Source organism: Herpailurus yagouaroundi, unplaced genomic scaffold (assembly GCF_014898765.1).
Source record: "Herpailurus yagouaroundi ecotype Mexico unplaced genomic scaffold, PumYag 77, whole genome shotgun sequence".
Taxonomy (NCBI): domain Eukaryota; kingdom Metazoa; phylum Chordata; class Mammalia; order Carnivora; family Felidae; genus Herpailurus; species Herpailurus yagouaroundi.
Genome location: NW_024412388.1, coordinates 37115314 through 37135655, shown reverse-complemented (window position 1 = coordinate 37135655; position 20342 = coordinate 37115314). Strand labels below are relative to the sequence as shown.

General features: G+C 53.6%; 1 protein-coding gene across 1 annotated transcript; it reads left to right on the top strand.

The window, feature by feature from the left end:
- Window positions 1–5747: 5747 nt before the first annotated feature.
- KNCN (kinocilin) lies at window positions 5748–10643 on the top strand. The gene is made up of 4 exons (XM_040457101.1): window positions 5748–5915; window positions 7003–7071; window positions 7772–7846; window positions 8686–10643. The coding sequence occupies exons 1-4, from the start codon at window positions 5765–5767 to the stop codon at window positions 8763–8765; spliced, it is 375 nt and encodes a 124-aa protein (XP_040313035.1). The 5' UTR covers window positions 5748–5764; the 3' UTR covers window positions 8766–10643.
- Window positions 10644–20342: the final 9699 nt, after the last annotated feature.

Here is a 20342-nt window from a genome sequence, read left to right as displayed (position 1 = left end):
GAGAGGGGCCGAGTCCAGCCCTGTGCCGAGAAGGTGCGCCTGGTGGGACCTCTCAATCTGGGACCTCTCAATCTAGCCCCTCATTGGACCCGCGACACAGGTGAAGGAGATATCATTGCTCTTCCTTTTTACGCGAAGAAATGAAGTTCATCAGCATTTGTCAATCTCCTGTTCTGTGCCTGGACCCAGAGATGAGTGAGAAGCAGCCTTTGCCCCCTAGGGTCTCCTCATCAGACGGAAGAGGTGCCTATCAGTAACCATTACACAAGCCGTCTTCAAAAAGTATTTTATTAGATGTGCTCTGTGCCCAGGCCAGCTTCCCCACCCAGGCAGGAACAAAGCTCCCATCTGTCTGGAGCAGCACTAAGCCTTTCTCAAGGATCTGTTGTGGGGGTGTTGTGTGCTCCGGACTGTGCCAGACTTGGAACAAAGAAAACTGGCACCTCACAGCCATGGCTCTTGTGTCCATTGTGCAAAAGGGCTTTCCTGTGCTTCGTCCCTTGTCATCCTCAGAGCCACACTGGAGAGGGCAGGGGTGGGAAGGGGGCGGCAAGGGGGAGGTCCGAGGGGTCAGGGCAGTGCACGAGGTGCTGCTGGCAGATTTTCTCCCCATGGAGAGCAGAGAGGGGTGATGGGATCGGGAGCTCCTCATTCCAGGGGCTCTCCTGCAGTGTGGGTGCTTCCGTGTTGATGCTGACGTACTTTCTGTTGACTGTCTTCCCTTCCCAGTAACTGTTACCACCCTCACATCCTGTCTTCTACCTGAAGTGAGATGGGCTAGAGAAACAGGCCTGCAGAATCGGAGCCTTTGGGCCCAAAGTCTCCCAGTCCCTGGGGGCTTAGAGCCATGATATGAGTTTTGTCCAACTCCAGCACCAGCCCAGTCAGTCCTTCAGGTTGGCCAGCTGGGATGGGACTTCCAGGGGCTTCCTGGACCAAGCGCCCCCGACTCCAAGCTGCATGTAGCTCCACCCGGCTCTCGTGCCTCCAAGCCTTTGCTCAGGCTGTGCTGTGCCCTCTACAAGCCTGCCTCCCCACCCCAGTCCAACCGGCAAGGCCCCCCTCCTCCTTCACGGCTCTGCTTTTAAATGCTACAGTGCCTACTTCGGTTTTGCTGGCATTATTGTGTGCTTACTAAGGAACAGCTGCTTGCAGAGAAAGTTCTAGGCATTATCTCATTTAATTTTCATATGAGGTAAAGTACCATTATGTTACCCGACGTAGAACTGAGCAGAGAAAGGAAAAAATTACTTTGCTGTATAGGTAGGAAGACAGAGGTGGAATTCTCCCAAGAGAGACTTGAGATCCAGAGCTGCACTGCAGGGGTTCAAGTCCCAGCCCTGCTACTTAACTAGCTTTGTGCCCTGGGCAAGTTCCTGCCCTGGGCGGCAGTTTCCTCAACCAAAAATTGGGGCTGCTTACCTCTTGGTGCTGTTGTGAAATTGTGGATTGATTAACAAAGTGTTAGAGCAGTTCCAGGCACACGCAGCAAGTACGCAGTATAGGTTGGCTGTGATAGTTGTAGTTGTTTTTATTGCCATCTCCTAGGGCAGAATTATTCCACTCGGTGCCAGTGATGGAGATGAGCTTTCCCCCTTTCCTTGGCTTGTGTGGGTGGAGACGGATCTGGGCTTTCCAGGTGGGTCTGGCTTCTAGCCCTTTGTGGGGTCCTCCTCCTACTGACAGGCTGCTCTGCCCCTCGGGGCTGGGGTCCCTGTCCCCAAGGGGCTGCTGTGGTGCCCAGAGCAGAGTCTGAGTTTGGGGATTTCAGGGGTCCTATGTTCTAGTCCTTCTGCTACTGTTCACTGGGTGGCCTTGGGAAGTCCCTGCCCTTTCTGAGGCCCAGGCCACGTACCTGGCTCTGCTGGGCAGAGACGCATGGCAGACACACTGAGGGGGGCTCTGAGGCCTTTAACTGGATGGCCAGTCCCCTAGCTCTAGGGCTCAGGCTTGGACTGGGCCTTAGGAGAAAGATGGTCCCAGCCAGCCGGCATGTCCTAGACCTCAGGTCTCCTGCCTCAAATCTAGTTAGCAAGACTCCTATCTGACCCCTAGTTTGGGCCCTGGGCATAGGGGCCAAGTGTTTCTCCCTGTGGGTGTCCACCTGCCTGAGCTCTGGGGCACCCTCCTCCCTCCTGGCCCAAAGCCCCTGTTCCACGAACAGCAGTGCCCTGGTCCCGTGCCAACTGCTCCAGCTGCTTAGGTCTGGAGGGGAGCGAGGAGCAAGGTCCCCCCACGGCTGGCACTCTTGTTGCCATGGTAGCAGTTGCCTTGGAAGCCACTTCCCCGGAGTTTAGCTTCTGAACAGTCTGGGAAAGCTGCCCGTCCCCCAGGGGATCGGTGCATTAATCACGCTCTTTTCCAGGGTCCTCACCTCTCAAGGAAAATAAACAGAACTAAACCACACTGAGGCCTTCCACCCACTCTTCCTCCCCACCCCAGGCCAGCCTTGGACTTGGCACCTCTGGGAAAGAAGGAGCAGAGGCAGGCACTCCAACCCCAGCCTTGCCCAGAGACAGAGATGACCCATTGCCTATACAGCCCCCGAGTCCAGAGGCCTGGGGGACCCAGACTTCAGCGAGGAGGGCTCTGATGCTCGCAGGGTGGGGAACAGGTGGGGTGATCAGTCTCTAGTGACTTGGACCTCCATCTCCTTACCTATTGTAGGAAACACATCACCCAAGGACAGGCTTGTATTTTCTTTTTCACAGATGAAACAGCCTATATTGAGGAAAGAATTGGCAAGCCTTCCTCTCTATATTTCTAATCAATGGAAGAGTGGGCGTCGCAAAGGTTTTAAGATAACCAATGGATGAATGGGCATCCAAAGGTTTTAAGAAGCCTTTAATGACACTCCCCTGTCGTGATGGAAAAAATGGAGGCCTTGACTGAACACAGTGCCTCCCTCTGATGGTGGGGTTGCCAATTCCTCCCACCTCAAATAAGACAATTTAGAAATTCAGAGACAAAGAAATGCTAGAGTACTTCTGAGCTGAGCCGGGAATCTGGACACAGGTTCTGTCAAGGTCTCTGGGGCAACCCTTCCTTTCCCCATGCCTCAGTCTCCCCATCTGTTCTATAAAGGAGCTTGCATGGATTTGTAGTTCTGTGATCTTGTAACTGATAATAGCTTCATGTGTCTCTCCTCCGTATTTCCTCCTCTGACTTTGTGCCCTGAGGAATTTACAATGTCAAAAAAACAAAAACAAAAACCCCAAACCCTCTAATTTAGCTTTGGTCTCCAGTTTTTAGAGGTCAGAGTATTCTTCTGGAAGCTGAAGCTCACAATGTGCAGGCCCTCCTGACTCCAGCCTCTGCCATCCCCATCCCCCTTCACCAGATGGGCAAAGTGAGGTTCAGGCGGTGGAGTGGCTGGCCCAAAACCCACAGTGTGAGGTGCCTGTCTCGCTGACGGCCTGGGAGCCGCCCTTGGCTTTACACCCTGCCCAGCCTGAGTTATGCAAACACTTAATGGGGGTGAGGGCTTTGAGATTCCCAAAGCTCAAAATCTCAGAACACATTTTCATAAACAATTATTTTGACAGCTCCTTCTAAAACTAGTAAGTGGGGGGGGGTCAATTATGTGTGACAGAGACATGGGCTGTCATTTGATGCCTAATTAGAGGAATAATCAGACCTCATCCTGGAGAGAAGCACAGAGAACGTTGGCAGCAGCCGCTGTAACTGGGGAATGCCCACCTCCGGGGGCTTCCTCTTCTGGGGCCCAGGGACACAGCCTGGGGCCCCCTGGTGCTCTGCAGTCACCCCTCCTCTCTATGTACCTTTGAGTTCACACCTGTCTTTGCCTCAGTCTTCTCTCCAGCCTCCTGGCAGTGCCTTCCTTCAGCTGAAGCTCAGTCAGGTGACCCTGGCCTTCTCAGGCCCCCACCCCCACCCAAGAAAAGCCCCTTGTTAGAGGCAGAGGTCCCAGGGTGCCTGTAGCCTTCCTCTTTGAGGACCTGAGGTGGTCGTGCAGGTCTAAGCCCTCCCTGAACTCTACCTTTTGTTCAGAAGCCTCGCCCGAGTCCCTTCTAGCCATGGCATTCTGTGGAGCTCACTCTGAGTCTGCCCTTGAGGGGCTCACAGTCCACAGAGGAGACAGAGGATGAGGTCAGATGGTGGGCACTTCAGCATGGGGGACACAGGAGCAGCGGTAGGCAGCACCCCCCCCCGCCCCCCCCCCACCCCGCCTCAGGCATGGTCAGGAACAGCTCCACAGAGCATGGGCTGGCCAAGCAGGGTCCTGCAGGAAGGAGGCGCTCTCCAGACAGCTAAGCAGACATTCAGCAGAAGGCAGCAGCAGAGAAGGGGAAGAGCGAGGGGCAGGAGGTAGCTATGGAGGTGGAGGACCTTGGCCTGGCTATGCTGGGTGGCAGACATCATCAGGGAGACGGAGGCACACAAAGAGAGGCCAGTGGGGCCAGTGATGGGACCCTGGGAACAGTGCCCAGGTGCCTAGGTCCAGGCATAGAAGCAGGCCCAGATTCTGGGATCGGGGAGGTCCTTATCCACAAAGGCCCAGAGACTGCAGTCAGTGGCGAGGGCTGTGTCTGGGGTGGGATAGGGCTACAAATGCCCAGCCTCTAACTGGTGGGTACTGCAAGTAGGTCAGATAGGCCGGGCAGAGGAGGTCGAGAGGTGCCAGCCATGTCCCTATCTCCTGACCCCGGCTGCTGACACTCCACCCCTGCCAATCCTCTCCCCATATTTATCTTCCTCCTATCTCATGCCTCCCCACCCCTGCTCTTCCCTCTCAGACCCCTACCAGGGATCCCTCCCAGCCCACTGGCAACTAAAAGGGGGGTGGGTACCAAGCCTACTTGAGGAGAAGGAGGTCCCCTGAGATCAGCCTCAAATCAGGACCCCTCAGCCCTGCTCCCCTTAGGAGACCAGAGGTTGACAGGCTGGGGGGAGGAGCAAGGGGGCAAGCGTGAACCTCTTTTTCTCCTCCTGTCCCAGTCACTGTTCTGGCCTCTGAGCCTCCTCTAGGCCCCCTGTGTCTCATGCTTGTGCCTGTCTCCGAGTCCCCGAGCAGAGGTCTCGTGTGCCAAATGGCCGAAGACAGCAGGGTGGGCCCTGAGCATGTAGCCGGAGAGTCTCCTCGCGTCCCTGGCCGCTAAACCCCGCATGAAGCCACCAGTCCACCCTGCCCCCTCCAGCAGTGGAACCCGGGCTGCGTGCCCTCGTGGCCATCTGGGACAGGTGGCAGCTCGTGTTGCAGTCTCATGAATAACTCAGGACCTCCCTGCTGTCCGCTTCTCCGAGAAACCCGTGTCCCCTGGACCAACCTCCCCCACCGCTTTAAACTTTAATAGGCCAAACTTTAATAGGCCAAGGCCCAGGGGCAGCCAAGCAGGTTCCAGGGAGCTAGGGCAGGATATCCTGAGCAGGAGAGCTCAAGCTAAGCTCTCCCGAGAGGAAGCTAACAGGGGAGAACCCTGTACAGCAGGCCCGGCTCTCCAGAACTCTGGCAGCCAAGGCAGGATGTGGCCAGGCAGGAGTCCCAAGAGTGGCCTCCACATTCAGGGGCCTTCCGGGGAGGAAGAGTAGGCTGGGGTGACCTGGCAGGGATCCTAGGTCAAGGTGCGGCTGGGGGCCCCTGGGAGAGCTGTGGGATAGGGTTACTAGCCTCGACTCTCCTGACCAGAAACTCCCACTCTGAAGGTGGAGCTCCAGCAAAGATACATCCAAGAGGACGGAGACCTCCAGGGCTCTCCTGGGGACAGGCCCCTCTGGCAGCAGACGGTACTCTGGGTAGGCCTGCATGGACATCCCCATCAGCAGCAGAGACTTCCGCTGCCTGCAGCTAGCCTGTGTGGCCCTCGGCCTGGTGGCTGGCAGCATCATCATCGGTGTGTCCGTGTCCAAAGCTGCAGCCGCCGTGGGTGGCATCTTTATTGGCGCTGCCAGTCTGGGTGAGCAGGTGCTGGGCTTGGAGGGGGAGCGGGGGGGCATAGTCAAGTGAACGAGAAATGGAGGCAAGGGTTGGTTTACTAGGAATTGGTTGGGGACCACAGAAGCTAAAGAGATGTGAGCAAAGCAGCCGTCGGGGGCGCAGGGAGGCAGGGGAGGGTTGGAGTATGCTTCCTTCTGCCTGGGGTAGGGAGACTGGGAGACGGGAGCTGGTCGTCATGCTCCTCTCTGGCTGCTCCCCTCTGGCCCTCTAGTCCCAAGCCCTGGGCTCTTGGGTTTTTGGTGGAATTCATAAGCCTATTGAGGGTGGGTTGACAGGGGGCAGGTAAAAGAGGACGGAGGTCTCAGTGGGACACTCTGTGAGCCAAGAGAGGATCCAACTCAAAGCGTTTCTTTCTCTCTCCTGGTATTTCTTGGCAGGGCATCTGTCTATCTGTCCAGGCATCCATCCATCTCTCTATCTGGGCCAGTCCCACTGATATCCCTGCACTGATGCTGAGTACTGTCCCTCCCCACTCCACCACCCTGGGCCAAAAGCAGAGCCAGAGCACCAGAAGGGTGGGTTCTTGGCATCTGTACCTGCAAACTCCGGCCAAGAGCCACAGACACTTGGTCTGGGGATGAAATGCAGGTGGGCAGGGCAGGGTCCACTCTTCTGCTAACCCATCCACAGGTCTGGGTGGGAAGGAGCATGCTAAGAAGCTCCCGGGCTTGGGGCAGACTGGGGCAGAGGAGTGGTGGTGGTGGTGACGTAGCTGGGCCCACTTCCAGCCAGCGGAGAACATGCTTAGCACCTGGGAAGGCTGGAGCCGGGAGCCCGGGCTTTCACAGCCTGTAGCCCCTTCTCCAAAGAGGCACTACTCCCTGCCCCCTCTTAGGGCTGGGTGATGAGGAGCCGCCCCCCTAAACTCCCACAGGCTCACATTTACGCACTCACAGTCCCAACCTGCACACTCATGCTCCTCCCATGCCCATCCATATCACCCTCATAAACCACCCCCAGGCTCACAGCCTACCCACAGCCCCATGCAGCCTGCACTAACCAGGCCCCTTCCCCATCACAGAACCCCTCTGTGTCTCTCTTCTCAGGGTTCCTCATCTTGGCCTACCCCTTTCTAAAGGCTCGGTTCAACCTGGACCACATCCTGCCCACCATAGGTGAGTCCTCTCCCCAGCACCCAGCAGAGCCCTCTTCCAAGGATTGTTGTGTGAGACCCATTGTGTGTAAGTCTGTGGCCCACTGTGGGGCAGAACTGAGACCCTGTGTGTGACTGATCCTGGCTGTGTGTGTTAGTTGCTGTGTGTGTGTGTGTGTGTGTGTGTGTGTGTGTGTGTGTGTTGGTATTGCCATGACTACGGTGTAACAGACTCCAGCCTGTTACCTGCTCCAAAGGTGCCTGAACCAGCTCAGAGCACCTAGAACTCCCATCTCCCCGGAGGGAGCCTCCAACTCCCGCAAAGCCTCCGAGATCTCCAGATAAGTGCATTTCATTCCTGAGCCCCCATAAAAACCCTCTACCTCCCCTAAGACCTCAGGACCCCTGTATAACTCCTCAATTCATCTCAGCTCCCCACATACATGCTACCATCTCCATCAATCCTGGGGGGCTTTCCATATCCCTAGTTCTCCTCACGACCCTCACCTCCTCAAAAAGTTTGCCATCTTCCCCGTCAAGGGCCCATTTCTCCCATCTCCACTCCCAAACCAGCCCCGATCATGTGAGAGGCCTAAAGGAATGTGGTGAAGACAGCAGCAGGGATGGAGATGAGACAACAGGCAGGTCTTCCCTTCCCAAAGCAGGACTTGATCTGAGAATGGCTTAGTAACCAGGGGGCTTGGGGTGATCTTATCATGCAGGGAGCCTGAGAATTCACCCCCACCCGGGGCCAGACCATGGGGAGGGAAGATCCAGCACCAATGGCAATAAAGAGGGTAAGTTTTAAAAACTCCGGAATCCATCTTCCACCTCTGCTCTCTGGCTGAGCAGCTCTGGGGGGCCCAGGGAGAAGCCTTGAGGGACATGCAGAAGGGGTGTCCCCAGTGACCGGGAGCCAGCAGAGTTAGCCAGTTCTTCCATGTGTTTGGTCAAAACCCTTCTCGCTCCAAGCTGAGCCGGGCTCCTGTTTGACCTCAGGGCTTGTCTGTTGTGCCCGGCATGGACACTGGGACTGACCCTTGGTCCCATGTCTCAGTTTACGTTTTCTCACTCTCTTCTCCCATGATGGAATCCAACTCTCAGAGCTGGTAACTGAAATGGAACATCTTCCTCCTCCCCTACCTCCACACACTGGAAAATTCTAGGGCAGTGAAAATTTTTCTAGGGAAAATTCTGAGTTTCTCAAAGATGGGCCTCGCCCACAGCATCTACTGCCAGTGGTGGGATGCCTAATCCCAGCAAAAGGCCCCATTCCAGACCCTGCTCCAAACACTTTACATATATTAATTTGTTCCATTCTCAAAACAGCCACATGAGGGAGGTACTGTAATTAGGCCCACTTTATATATGGGGCAACTGAGGCACAGAGAGATTAAGTAAGGCAGCTAGGAAGTGGTGGGGCCAGAACTGAAACCAGGCAGTCAGCCCCGAGTCCTGCCTGTAACTGCCCCCACCATGCTGCTGTCCTCTTGAAGAGCCATTCTGACCATCCGTGCCTCTTTAAATTCAGCTGAAACTGTCCCTGGGACTCCCCTCTCTCCCCACTGGTCCCTCTGGGTTGCTCTGATCCGGAATCTGTCTACTCAGGCAGCCCTGTGCTGGTCTCTTCCCCCAGGAGCCCGAAGCAGCCTGTCCACTGTGAGCAGAACACTGGAGAAGCTGAAGCCAGGGGGCCGGGGAACTGCGGAGGGCTGAGGCAGGGCTGAGGGGTTACCCCCTACCCTCCCTCCCTCTCTGCCTGCTACCCTGATCTCAGAGCCCTCCTGGGTCCGAACCAGAGGTGAACCAGGCCCTGGAGACACCAGACATGCATTCGCCTGAGCAAAGCTCTTGAAAATGGATCCCACGTGGCCGAGAGCAGGGCCTGAAGCAAAGGTGTCACTGGAGGTTCCACAGGGGACCCTTGTATCAGGCTTTTGATGTGGATTTTCTCTCTGGACTGCAGCTCAGCAGGCTTCCCTTTTTGATCTACTGACTGGTTTCTCTGGAATTGGGGGCCAGAGGTACCTCAGGCCCTTGCTCCAGCCTGGCCACAGAAATGAACCACAGGCTGACAGGAGCCACAGACAGGATCCCCTCAGCCCCTGAGGCTTGGCCCTGGGCTTCTAGAGCTCACTGGCTAGATAGAAGGGCTGGAACAGATTCTTTCTGGATATCAAAAACTTTGGGCCACTCCTTAGGTACAGGCTTTCAGCAATAGCAAACCAGACAGGAGCATGTCCTAGACAAACAAAATAGTCATGCTGGGACAGGGGCCCAGGTAAGGCAGTGACCTAGAGGCTTCCAGGAGGAGGTGGCTCCTGAACTGAGTCCTGTCCTGAGACTCTTGTGTGTGACTCCACCATCCAAGGCTTTTTGTGATCTCACCCCAGACAAGACCTCCAGCCTTCCCTCTTGTCCCATACCCTCTCACCGCTGCTGAACAATCTCAAATATTCCAGCCTCCACGCTTTGTCTTGTGTTCTCCTGGAGGCCCCCTACTCCTCTCTGCCTATCCAAAGCCCTCACCTTGAAAGGCACAGTTCCAAGGATCCCCTTAACACAACACCCTCCCCATCATCTTCCTGCAGCCCGTGCCTCTCTCCCTCCACGGGGTCCAGGCAGGCTGAAGTCTCCTTTTTCATAAAACAATTATTAATCCTACTGAAACCTACTGTGCATTGCCCTTTTCCAGTTACTGTCAGGGTACACAGTAGGTGCTCAATAAATGTTAGTGGCATCAATTTAACACAAAAACAATTCCCCAATCTTTCCCTGGAGAGTCACGTCAAGGCCCCATGTATCTTTGTGGTTTGGGGCAAGGAGGACCTGGCCCACGTGTGTGTGGCTATGCAGAAAACATTGTGCCTCCCTCCACACCACTCCTCACTCACCTACACCCTCAAGGTGGAGCAGGTGTTTGACCTCTACAGAGACATCTGCTCCATGTGGCCTCTGTTCATGTTTGTGAGCAGAGGACAAGCTAGGAAGAGTCTCATGCTTCAAGGACCAGTGCAGATGACACCTCCTCTCAGAAGCCTCCCCTGACTGTGCTGTGCTCCCACAGCCCATATCATTCTGAGTGGTCTTTGTCACCTTCTTCCTCTCAAGAGCAGGGGCCAGAGGACCAGGCACACAGGTACCCAGCAGACGTTGCAAAACCAAACCAAAAGTGGGAGAGGCCACTTCATTGTACGGATGGGAAAGCTGAGGCCCTCCAGAAAAAAGGACTCATCGAGTCCCGCGGTGAGAGGATGTGCAGCCAGGCCTTATAGTCAGGGCTCCTCTCTCCCCACCCAAGGCTCTACCCTCTGCTGTCCTTGGCACAGAGACCAGCTCCCTGACCAGAGTGGGACAGACCTCCACTCATAAATGCTGGCCAGTTGTGGAGCCTGTGGTTCCTCCAGCCTGAGGGAAGTCTCCCTCCTTCTACTTCCTTCCCCTCCACCTCCCTCCTGCCTGATCACTTACCCTTCTCCACTCCCTCAACATCATTATCATCAACATAACTTGGGCCCAGCGGCCCCTCCTTGCTCAATAAGGAAAACCTTCCTCCTGCCCATCTTTAATCCTTACCTGAAGCACCCTGAAAGATGCCCATGGGTGGAAGGGGTGGGAAGGGGGGAAGTGGAACCTGGGCTGTGGGGAGGGTGGTAGCCCTTGGCCCACCACCAACGCTTCCCCAACACGATCTCCCCAAGGCAGGGCTATTGCATCTTCAATGCCTGGCAGAGCCCGGCACAGAGTGGTATGGGGATCAGAGCAGAATAAAGTAAGGAATGAACACATAAAAAGGCAAGGGCTATGTCCACTGGGGAAGAACTAGGCAGAGGTCCAAAGGACCCTTGAAACTGTGGGAGTCTTCAGGGCCTGAAACCCCGAGACTGCCTGTCCCCCAGTCTAAGTGAATGTCCAGATACATCCTCCCAAGTGCATACTGCACCCCAATGCCCCCACCCCCTCAACCTGGTCACAAGAGTGGTCTGTGTGGAGCTCATGCCTTCACCCCCTTTGGAAGGTGAGTTTGGGCCAAGTAGGCAGGGTGGTGTGGTGGGTAGTGTTAGGGAGGAAGTGCCCTCTCACCTCTGAGCAGCTCCAGAACCCTCCAGTATTTCAGTGGGAGTGGATGTGGGCATGGACAGGTCATTGGACCGAACTCTTCCAGTGGTCTGTTCAATAAATGAAATCAGTTCTGTCTGACAACCCTCAACTGTGGCTGTGCCTGGCTGGCTCCACAGGGGGTAATGATGCTGGTGCTCCAGGAAGAAAGTTGGAGGATACAGATCTGGACACCTGATCTCACCTGCTGGTTTGGGGGTTTAAGGAAGGCGTCCTGAGGGAAGTGATGTTCCATCTGCACTCTGAAGGTTGAGCTGGAGTTAGCCAGGTGAAGGGAAAGTCCACCATGGGTCAGAGAACTCACTGAAGTGGGGAGTGCTTGGTCCAGGCAGCCCCTTGGAAGTCACAGCCCTGCTGGCCAACCTGGAGGACTGACCAGGCTGGGGCTGGAGTCTGGGGGTGACTCACATGCCACCTCTGCGTCCACAAAGTCGGGGGGCCGGAGTTCTGGGCAAGAGGCTGTGGGGCCTTGCGCCTCAGTTTCCTCATCTGCAGCCAGAGAATGAGTGTAGCGCCGCCTTCCCAGGGCCACTGTCAGGAGGAAGGTTGCCTGGCACGTGGTTCACATCGTGGAGGGTTTATGAATGGATGAGCAAATGAATGAAGACAGAGGCTGGAGGAGATGCTCTTCCAGCTGAACTCCAGGTTCTGGAAATCAGCATCTCAGTCTCCCACCCAGTCCTCCCTCTCCATCCTTCGCCCCCCCCCCCCCCCCGGCCCCCCCCCCCCCCCCCCCGGCTGGACCTCTTACAGATCCCAGTGGGACACGTGTGTCCTCCTACAAGGGGCTCGTGGCCACACCCCGTTCTCGAGCGCGGGATTGGTGGGCGGTGTTCTGGGAAGGGTGGCTGAAAGCAAGCCCCTTCCCGAGAGAAGGCTCCCTGCCCCCACAGCCCCACCCCCGTTCCCTCCAGGGAAGGTGGGGAATCCGTCAGGGGCTGCAGACGGAACCCGCGCCACCTACGTCCCTCGCTCCAGAGTGAGTGGCAACGTCTGCGTCCGGCCCCGAAAGTCCGGGCTGGAAACCGTGGGGGTGCTGGGAGCCCAGGGCAAGGTGCTAGAAGCCGCGGAACGTAGAGGAGGGAAGGGGAGAGGGGCGGTGCGGAGAGGAAGACAGGAGGACGCTCCGTGAGAACGCCGCTCCACCCGGGAGCCCAGGGGCCCAGCGGCGGCTGCGACGCTGCGCTAGGGGCGCCCCGAACCCGCCGCCGCACCTCCCGGCTCGCCGCCGCGAGGGGCGGGGCCTGCCTGGGGGCTGCGCTCCCCACCCCCACCCTCCGTGCCCCCCGGCCCCTCCTGCTAGCCCGGGGTGCTCAGAGAAGCGTCCGACCACCGACCGGCCCAGGCAAGTGAAAGCCCCACGAGTTGGGGGCGGTTGAGGAGGGGGCGGGGGTCAAGGGGATGAGACCGGCGGAGAGGGCGGCCAGGAGGGGAGGCTTTAGGGAATGGAGGCGATGCTCCATCCAGCCCGAAACCCCAGCAGAATGGAGTAGTGCCCAGACAAGGGGTCAGGGACCTGTAGCCTGGGACAGACTTCCCAGAAAAGATGAGAAAGAGAGGAAAACAGGAGAAGGGCACATGCAGCATGGGGTGACTGCATTGGGCCCCCTCTGCCTGACCCTGATCTCTCCCTGCTCTATAACTCCGTGGGAATTTGCCCTAGGACCCACCTCCAGCCCTCGCCCAGCTGACCGCCATTGTTCCCAAGGCCCAAAGGGAACAGGAAGTCAGCATAGAGAAGTGGGCATAGAGTCACTTCAAAACCAGGACACAGGTGAAGCCAGGAGACCTCTGTGACCAACCTCTGTCTTCACCATTTGTTTAACCAATATTCCCTGAGCACCTGGGGACAGTCAGGCGCTTCACTGGGGACTAGCAGCAAACAAGATGAGTATAATGCTGGTCCTCCAGGAAGACAGTTGGAGGATGCAGACCTGGACACCTGATCTGGCCCTGCTGATTTGGGGAGTTAAGGAAGGTTTTCTGAGGGAAGTGATGTCCCGGCTGCACTCTGAGGGTTGAGCTGGACTTAGCCAGTTGAAGGGAAAGCAGACCATGTTTCAGGCACAGGAAGCAGCGTGTTCACCTGGCCACACGTGGTGAGTTCAGCTCCACTTGAGCAAAATCAAGGGGGCGGCCTGGAGCAAGACAGCCAGGAGACATGGAGGAGGGGGATGGTGGGGCAGCGGTGAGACTGAAAAGGAAGGGATGGGTTCTAGAGACACTCAGAGGGAAGAATCTGCAGGGCCTGGTGATGGAGTGGGCTGGGAAAGTGCGGTGGAAAGCCTGAGGGAGAAGGAAGAGCGAGGATGAAGCCCGGGTTTCTGGCTGGGAGTCCGGGCTTTGTGGGAGAAAATGAAGTTTAAGGAGACTGTTTCCAAGAGGAAACACTTTGAAGAAAGGAATAGAGTGTTGTATGGAGGCAGAGGTGGGGTGGAAGGAGGGTCTGATTTTGTTTTAGGACAGGAGAGGCGTGAATGCATCCAGGAGGAGGTGCAGTCACAGTGAGGGAGGCTGATGAACACCGGCTGGGAAGGGGGAGGTTTCCCAACAGCCTTGAGGGCCTGAGCGATGCCAGAGACGTGCCAGCTGGTGATTTTCTTTTCACCTGTGTGGCTTAACTGTTTGGGCACAGACTTGGAGGAAGCAGAGAGCCTGATCGATGCAGGGTCGAGACTTTGCTAGGCAGCTCTGGCAGAAGGACAAAGGAACAGGTGAGGCTGCAGGACAAGGTAAATTGCAGGGGAGTAACTGAAGTGACGTCGTGTGCAGAAAAGGAAGTGGAGATTAAAGGCTCATGGAGCAAATGCTGATAGTTCCAGGCCTGCACTAGATCAGAGAACAGTCACAGCAAGAGACAGTACAGAGTCACAGTGAAGAGCACAGGTTTAGAAGACACACTGCCTAGGTGTGAATCCCAGATCGGCCACATACTGTCACCATGTCTATGACAAGCAGTGCAACCTCTCTGAGCCTCTGTGTCCCCATCTGAAAACAGAGATGGCAAAAGCATCTGCCTATAGAGTTGTCACGGGGCTTAAATGAGATGATATATAACATATATAAAGGGCTTGAAAGAGTGTTTGCCACATAGTAGGTGCTGTACCAGTGTTTCTATAGTGGTAGCAGTGAGGTTATGGTGGAGAGTAGTAGGCTCGTGGTGATGACAGGGGTGATGAGGGCCAGAGTTGGTGAGGGAAAGGGTCACTGGGGTGGAATGGGGGAACTGGGCACTGGAGATGAGGAGCCAACCAAGTAGGAGGGCACAGGGTAGGGCGGTTGTGCCGAGGATGCTGAAGTCTCTCAGTGCTGGGACTCAGACTGGAGGGCAGGAAGGGCACGTCCACACCAGGGAGTCTTTAGTACCCCCTTCCCCCACCCCTCCCGCTAGTTCCAGGCAGCTGAGTTGCATGGAGTGGAGGCACAGGGCCAGACTGAGGCTGGAGATCCAAGTCTGGCCTGCCTGGATGCAGACTTGGTTTGATAACCACAGAGCTGTAATTGCTGCAGAGTCCTGTGTGCCTGGGGACCCTCAGCTGTGCAGGAAGCCAGAGCCTGCTGGGCCGGCAAAGATCATCTAGACCAAACTCCCACTTTCCCAATGGCAAATCTGAGCCTCAGTGAGGGGAGCTTCAAGTACTCGCCTGTTTCAGGCATGGGAACCCCCTGTAAAGGGGAGGGTGCCATCAGAGCAGCTAGAATGGAACTCCCATCACCCCTCCCATAGGCCCCAGCTCTCCTTATCACCAAATTACCCACCCCCCATGCTCCCAGGCAAAGAGAATTCTCCAGAGCCCATCTACTGGGAAGCAGCTCATTTCCACTGTATAGGCAGGCACCTTAGAGAGTGTCTATGTGTTGGCCGCTGTTTGCAGCTTTCAGAGTATATTACATCTGTATTTGTATTTCCGGGTATGTCTGATCATTGAGTGTGCATGTGGGGTTTGTGTGTGTGTGTGTGTGTGTGTGTGCGCGTGCGCACGCGCACATGTGCACATCCATTCAGAGACTAGGATAATGGGGCCCAGGAGTCAGACACAGGAACTGGGAGTCACACTTTCAGACTCCATCCTCAAGCCTTGTTTCCAGCTTGGGGAATCTATGAGGGGCCAAGGGTGGCCTGTGGGATGGACTGGGGTGGGGGTGGTAGCAGCTCTTTCGGCTCTGTCTGGGGAGGCAGAATTCAGCTGGCAGAAGCTGAGAGCTTCCAGGGTAGTGAATAAGCCAGCACTGAGTAATTGTGGTGTGGGAGGTTCCCTGAGGATAGGGAGAGGGTTAGGGATAGAGAGCATGCTAGAAGTGTTGGGGGCCTGAGAGTTGGCCCAGACCTTCACGGACTGAGGGAGAATAGAAGGGCTAAGATTAAGGGGAACAGAGGGGTTCACAGTGAAGGGTAAAGAGCCAAGCTGAGCAAATAAGGGACTCAATCCCACCTGGAGGACAGGGGCTGGGACTAGTGACTGACGCCTGGACTAAAGCCTCAACCCCTTCACCCAGAGGCTCTTGAGCCCTTGGAGCAGAAAGCCGGGACCAGGAGGCCTGGCAGCTGCCCCTGGTCAAGCCACCGCTCTTGTATAACAGACATCCCAGATTTGTGGATTGACCCAGGGGTGGGGGTGGCCAGCTGACCTGAAGGGGCTTCAGGCAGAGACCCTCTTTCCAGGAGCTCTTGTCTCCTCCTACTGAGGACCACCCTCCTTTGGCCCCAGGATTGCCGATTAGCTGGATAGTAATAAGTAATATATATATATATGTATATATATATAACTTACCTATATTATATATGTTTCATATTATATGTTTTATATTATAAATAATATAGAACATGTTATATATATATATATATATATATATAGAGAGAGAGAGAGAGAGAGAGAGAGAAAGCATGCACACAAACAGGGGAGAGGCAGAGGGGCTCAATCCCATGACCCCAGGATCATGACCTGAGCCAAAATTGAGAGTTTGACGCTCAACCAGCTGAGCCACTCAGGCACCCCATTATGTCATTATATATAATATATATTATATATTATATAGCTATATAATATATATGTATATTATATATTATATGTGTACATTATATAACTATATAATATATATTGTATATTATATATGTATATTATATATTATACATGTATATTATATATAATATATATTATATGTGTATATTATGTATAATACATATTATATATGTATAGCATATATATGTATAGTATATATATTATATATGTATAGCATATATATTATATATGTATAGTATGTATATTATAAATATATGTATATAAAATATATATTTTTTGGTTTGGGCTTGGTTCTGGTCTGGCTTGGCCACAGACACCCTCCATGACGTTTTCCATTCCAAGCTTCCGTTTCTCCCATCCATAGATGAATGATTTCTATGGTGAAATCTACCAGAAATGGTGATTTCTACCAGGTCAGCAGATTGGAGTGCTCACTAAAGAGAAGGTCTGTTCCAATCCTAACAACTCAAGATTCAGAACAATGGCCTTCCCTCCTGTTCAGGCAATGAGATCGAAGTGGAGAGGGCTTAAAGGATTTGGGAATGTGATAGCATCATCCCAAAAGTTCCTGCTTCTGAAATTAAATAATCCGGAAGCAATGGAGCCTAGAAGTGATGCATGGTGCCGTTCATTGGCCGGAACTACTCACATGGCCCCACCTAATCACAAATTGGCCACTAAGTCCAATTTTAACGTGTTCAGAGGGGGGAGAACAAAAAAGATTTAGTGAATGGCACCAGTGACACCACACGATAGAGTTAGTCAGAGCACCCACCACAAAATAGCATCTAACACTGCAGCAGCCCCAGCTGGAGGGCCACAGTCAGTCAGATGGAAATGGTGACACAAACCGAATTGCAATAGCTGAGGAACCTCAACATCCCACCCCTTTGCACCCTGGATCCCAGTTAACCAGGCTGGAGACACCTATCAACCCTTAGCCCTTTCTCTGCCTGGGGTGGAGACTCTGGGGGTAGTTTTGTCTTTCAGAGTCAGCTCTGCATCCCAGAAGCAAATAATCATTCATTGACAATTGGCACTTGGAAGCTCAGTCCCCCGCTAGCGCTTTTGTTGCGCTCGCTGAGTGTGCTAAGCAACAGAAGGAGAAAAGTGAGTTTACTTTTCTCGAGAGATGCACAAAACACACCAGCCCCCTCCTCTATTGTTGACTTTGGAGCAGTGTAAGTGCTGATTACAGGAGCTTAGCTACAGGGCCCGAGGAGAGTCCATGCCCTGTGTTCCAGTCATTCAACAAGCATTTAGCAAACCTAGCACCAGACTAGCTTGATTGGGAACTCAGGCTGCAGGGTCCGGACACCAGGTTTCAAGTCCTGGCACCACCACGGCCCCTCAGAGATCTTGGGGTGAACTTAGTTAATCTTTTTGTGCTTCAGCATCCTCATCTATAAAATGGGGATATAACAGCAATACTTAATCTCATGTTGTAAAAACTAAATTAGATATTATTGCAAAATGTTCAACATAGCACAACCTACTTAGCTAAATTAGTGCTGATTTCAGATTCCCATCTAGACCTGTTTCTGGATAGACTAGCTTGTATCAGACCAACTTACGCACTGAGGATAACTAAAAGGCGGGATTAAATTTAAGAAATCTGTTCAAAGGCATGGGAGAGCTATGAAGACAGTAAGGACTTGAGGGGCCAAGATCTTGGAGAGAAGTAATATTTGGTTCATTTTTCCCTTAGGGAATTTTTTCCAGTGTGTAGGAGACAGTGGCCATAAATTAGGAAGTCGACATTGGAATTCAGGGCTTAAAGAGGGGAGAACCTTGTTAAAACCTTTAGCTTTTGGTTAGGGGATCCAACAGCCTATTCTCTGAGAGTAATGGTTAAACGAATACAGGCCAGACTCAGGAAGACTGAAACACGGCTCCCAGTCAGTGCAATCCCAGACTGGGTTAAGGTGGCCTATCCCTTAAGCTGCCTGTCAGAAACAAAAGTAAATCTCTGGACGAAGGTAACATCATCTGGAACCTCATGCTATCTCTACGATTTTTCATGCACAATGTTGGGCATTCAGTAACTTCTCTAGCCTCCCAGGAGATTAGACTAAATGACCAAAAGCCAAGGGCAATTAGACAATAGAAATAGGCAACCCAGATGTTGGAGTCTTCAGACAAGAACTTTAAAGGGCTTAATCTGTTCAAGAAAATAGATAAGAGGGATTCTGTCAGTAAAATACTGGAAGCTATGAAAAAGAATCAAGTGGAAATTCTAGAACTGAAACAGTGTAACAATTGAAATTAAGAACTGTATGGTTGGATTTTAGAGCAAAGAAGACACAGGTAGAGAGAGGATTAGTGAGTTGGATGACAAATCAATTTTAAGAAAGCATCCAGATAGAAACACAGAAAGAGGAAAAAAAGGCTAGAAAATAACAGAACAGAGGGGCGCCTGGGTGGCTCAGTTGGTTAAGTGTCCAACTTCGGCTCAGGTCATGATCTCACGGTTCCTGAGGCCGAAACCCGAATCAGGCTCTGTGCTGACGGCTCAGAGCCTGGAGCCTGCTTCGGATTCAGTGTTTCCCTCTCTCTCTGCCCCTCCCCCGCTTGTGCTCTCTCTCTGTCTCTCAAAGATGAATAAATGTTAAAAAAAGAAAGAAAGAAAATAGAGAACAGAGTGTAAGAGACGTGTGGGACAACGTCATATGGTTGAACATATGCACAATTCAGGTTCCAGGAGAGAAGAAAGAGAATGAGGAAAAAGATGATGCCTGAAAAATTTCCCAAACTGTGGGGAAAATCAAGCCACAGGTTGTAGAAGCACGAGGAAGTACAAGAAAGATAAATACAGAGGAAATCCCACCTAGGCACATCATAGTAAAACCGAAACCCAAAGAATCTTCCCTAGAAGGGAAAAGAAAAAAGAGCTGGACCCTCCAGGGCCTCCCCAACCCTTGTCCAATGTTGCCTTTCAAGAATCTGTGTGAGGTGAGGTGAAGGACCAAACTCCACCTCAGCCTCAGACGGAGACTTCCCCACAGGGGAGGGGGGGGGGGGCACCTATCTCATTCAGATAATACTGGATATTGAGAATGTGGGGGAGGGACTTGAGAAGGGGGAAAATTGGAGAATCTCACAGCCCCTCCTGAGGGCAACAGGAAGAGGCTGTTAGGATTCACGTCCACATCAACCCTGAGGAGATCAAATCCTTCTCTTTATTTTTAAAAAAAAAATTTTTTTTTCAACGTTTATTTATTTTTGTGACAGAGAGAGACAGAGCATGAACGGGGGAGGGGCAGAGAGAGAGGGAGACACAGAATCGGAAACAGGCTCCAGGCTCTGAGCCATCAGCCCAGAGCCTGATGCGGGGCTCGAACTCCCGGACCGCGAGATCGTGACCTGGCTGAAGTCGGACGCTCAACCGACTGCGCCACCCAGGCGCCCCAAATCCTTCTCTTTAAAATGAAGCAAGATCACATATGGTGTGCACCAGATTATGTATGTATTCTCTGACTCTGGTCCCAGAATGTCTGGTCTTCCTTCTACTCCAGCCACAAGAGCCCAGATCCGCTTCCCTCCCTGAGCCTCGGTTGCGTCAGTTGTAAAATGTGTTGATACTGTTGATAAGTATCAAGCGCTTGTAGGGATTCCGTGATGTCATGGCTGTGAACATGCTTTGCCAACTGTTGAAGTGTTGTATCCTCCAGTGGTTGCTATTTCTGCCTGGCAGAGCCAAAGGCTGCAGGTTAAAGGGAGCAGATGGTTCATGCAAATGTGGAGCTTCCTGAGGAATCTGTGGTTTGTAAGTCCTCTGAAAGGTCAGCAAGTGCTTGCTTGGCCAGGATTTGGGGATTTCTGGCTCTGGGTCAGCTGGCTGAGTCAGCAAGGTGCTTCTGGCCAGAGTCCCAATAGAACTTCTACCTCTCACCGTGGTGCCAGGGGAGGGAGCCCTGAAGTGATCAGATCTGGGCAAGAAGCAGAGGTGGCCCTCCTGGCCCTCTGACATGCTTGGGCCAGGCTGATTCCAGCCTGTGTCGAGCGAGGACTGTGCTGCCCCTCTGCCACACTAGCCCTCGCTTTCACTCACCCAGTCATCACATTCTCTCCAACCCCACAGTGTGCAGGCTTTGCAGACTCAGGAAGGACAACTCTGGGCTCAGTCCCAAGGCAGTCCCACCTGAGGGATAGA

Coding starts and splice junctions, on each gene's coding strand:
- KNCN (XM_040457101.1), top strand. CDS start 5,765: ATGGACATCCCCATCAGCAGCAGAGACTTCCGCTGCCTGCAGCTAGCC. Junction 7,072..7,771: donor CCACATCCTGCCCACCATAG/GTGAGTCCTCTC, acceptor CTTATCATGCAG/GGAGCCTGAGAATTCACCCC. Junction 7,847..8,685: donor CACCAATGGCAATAAAGAGG/GTAAGTTTTAAA, acceptor CTCTTCCCCCAG/GAGCCCGAAGCAGCCTGTCC.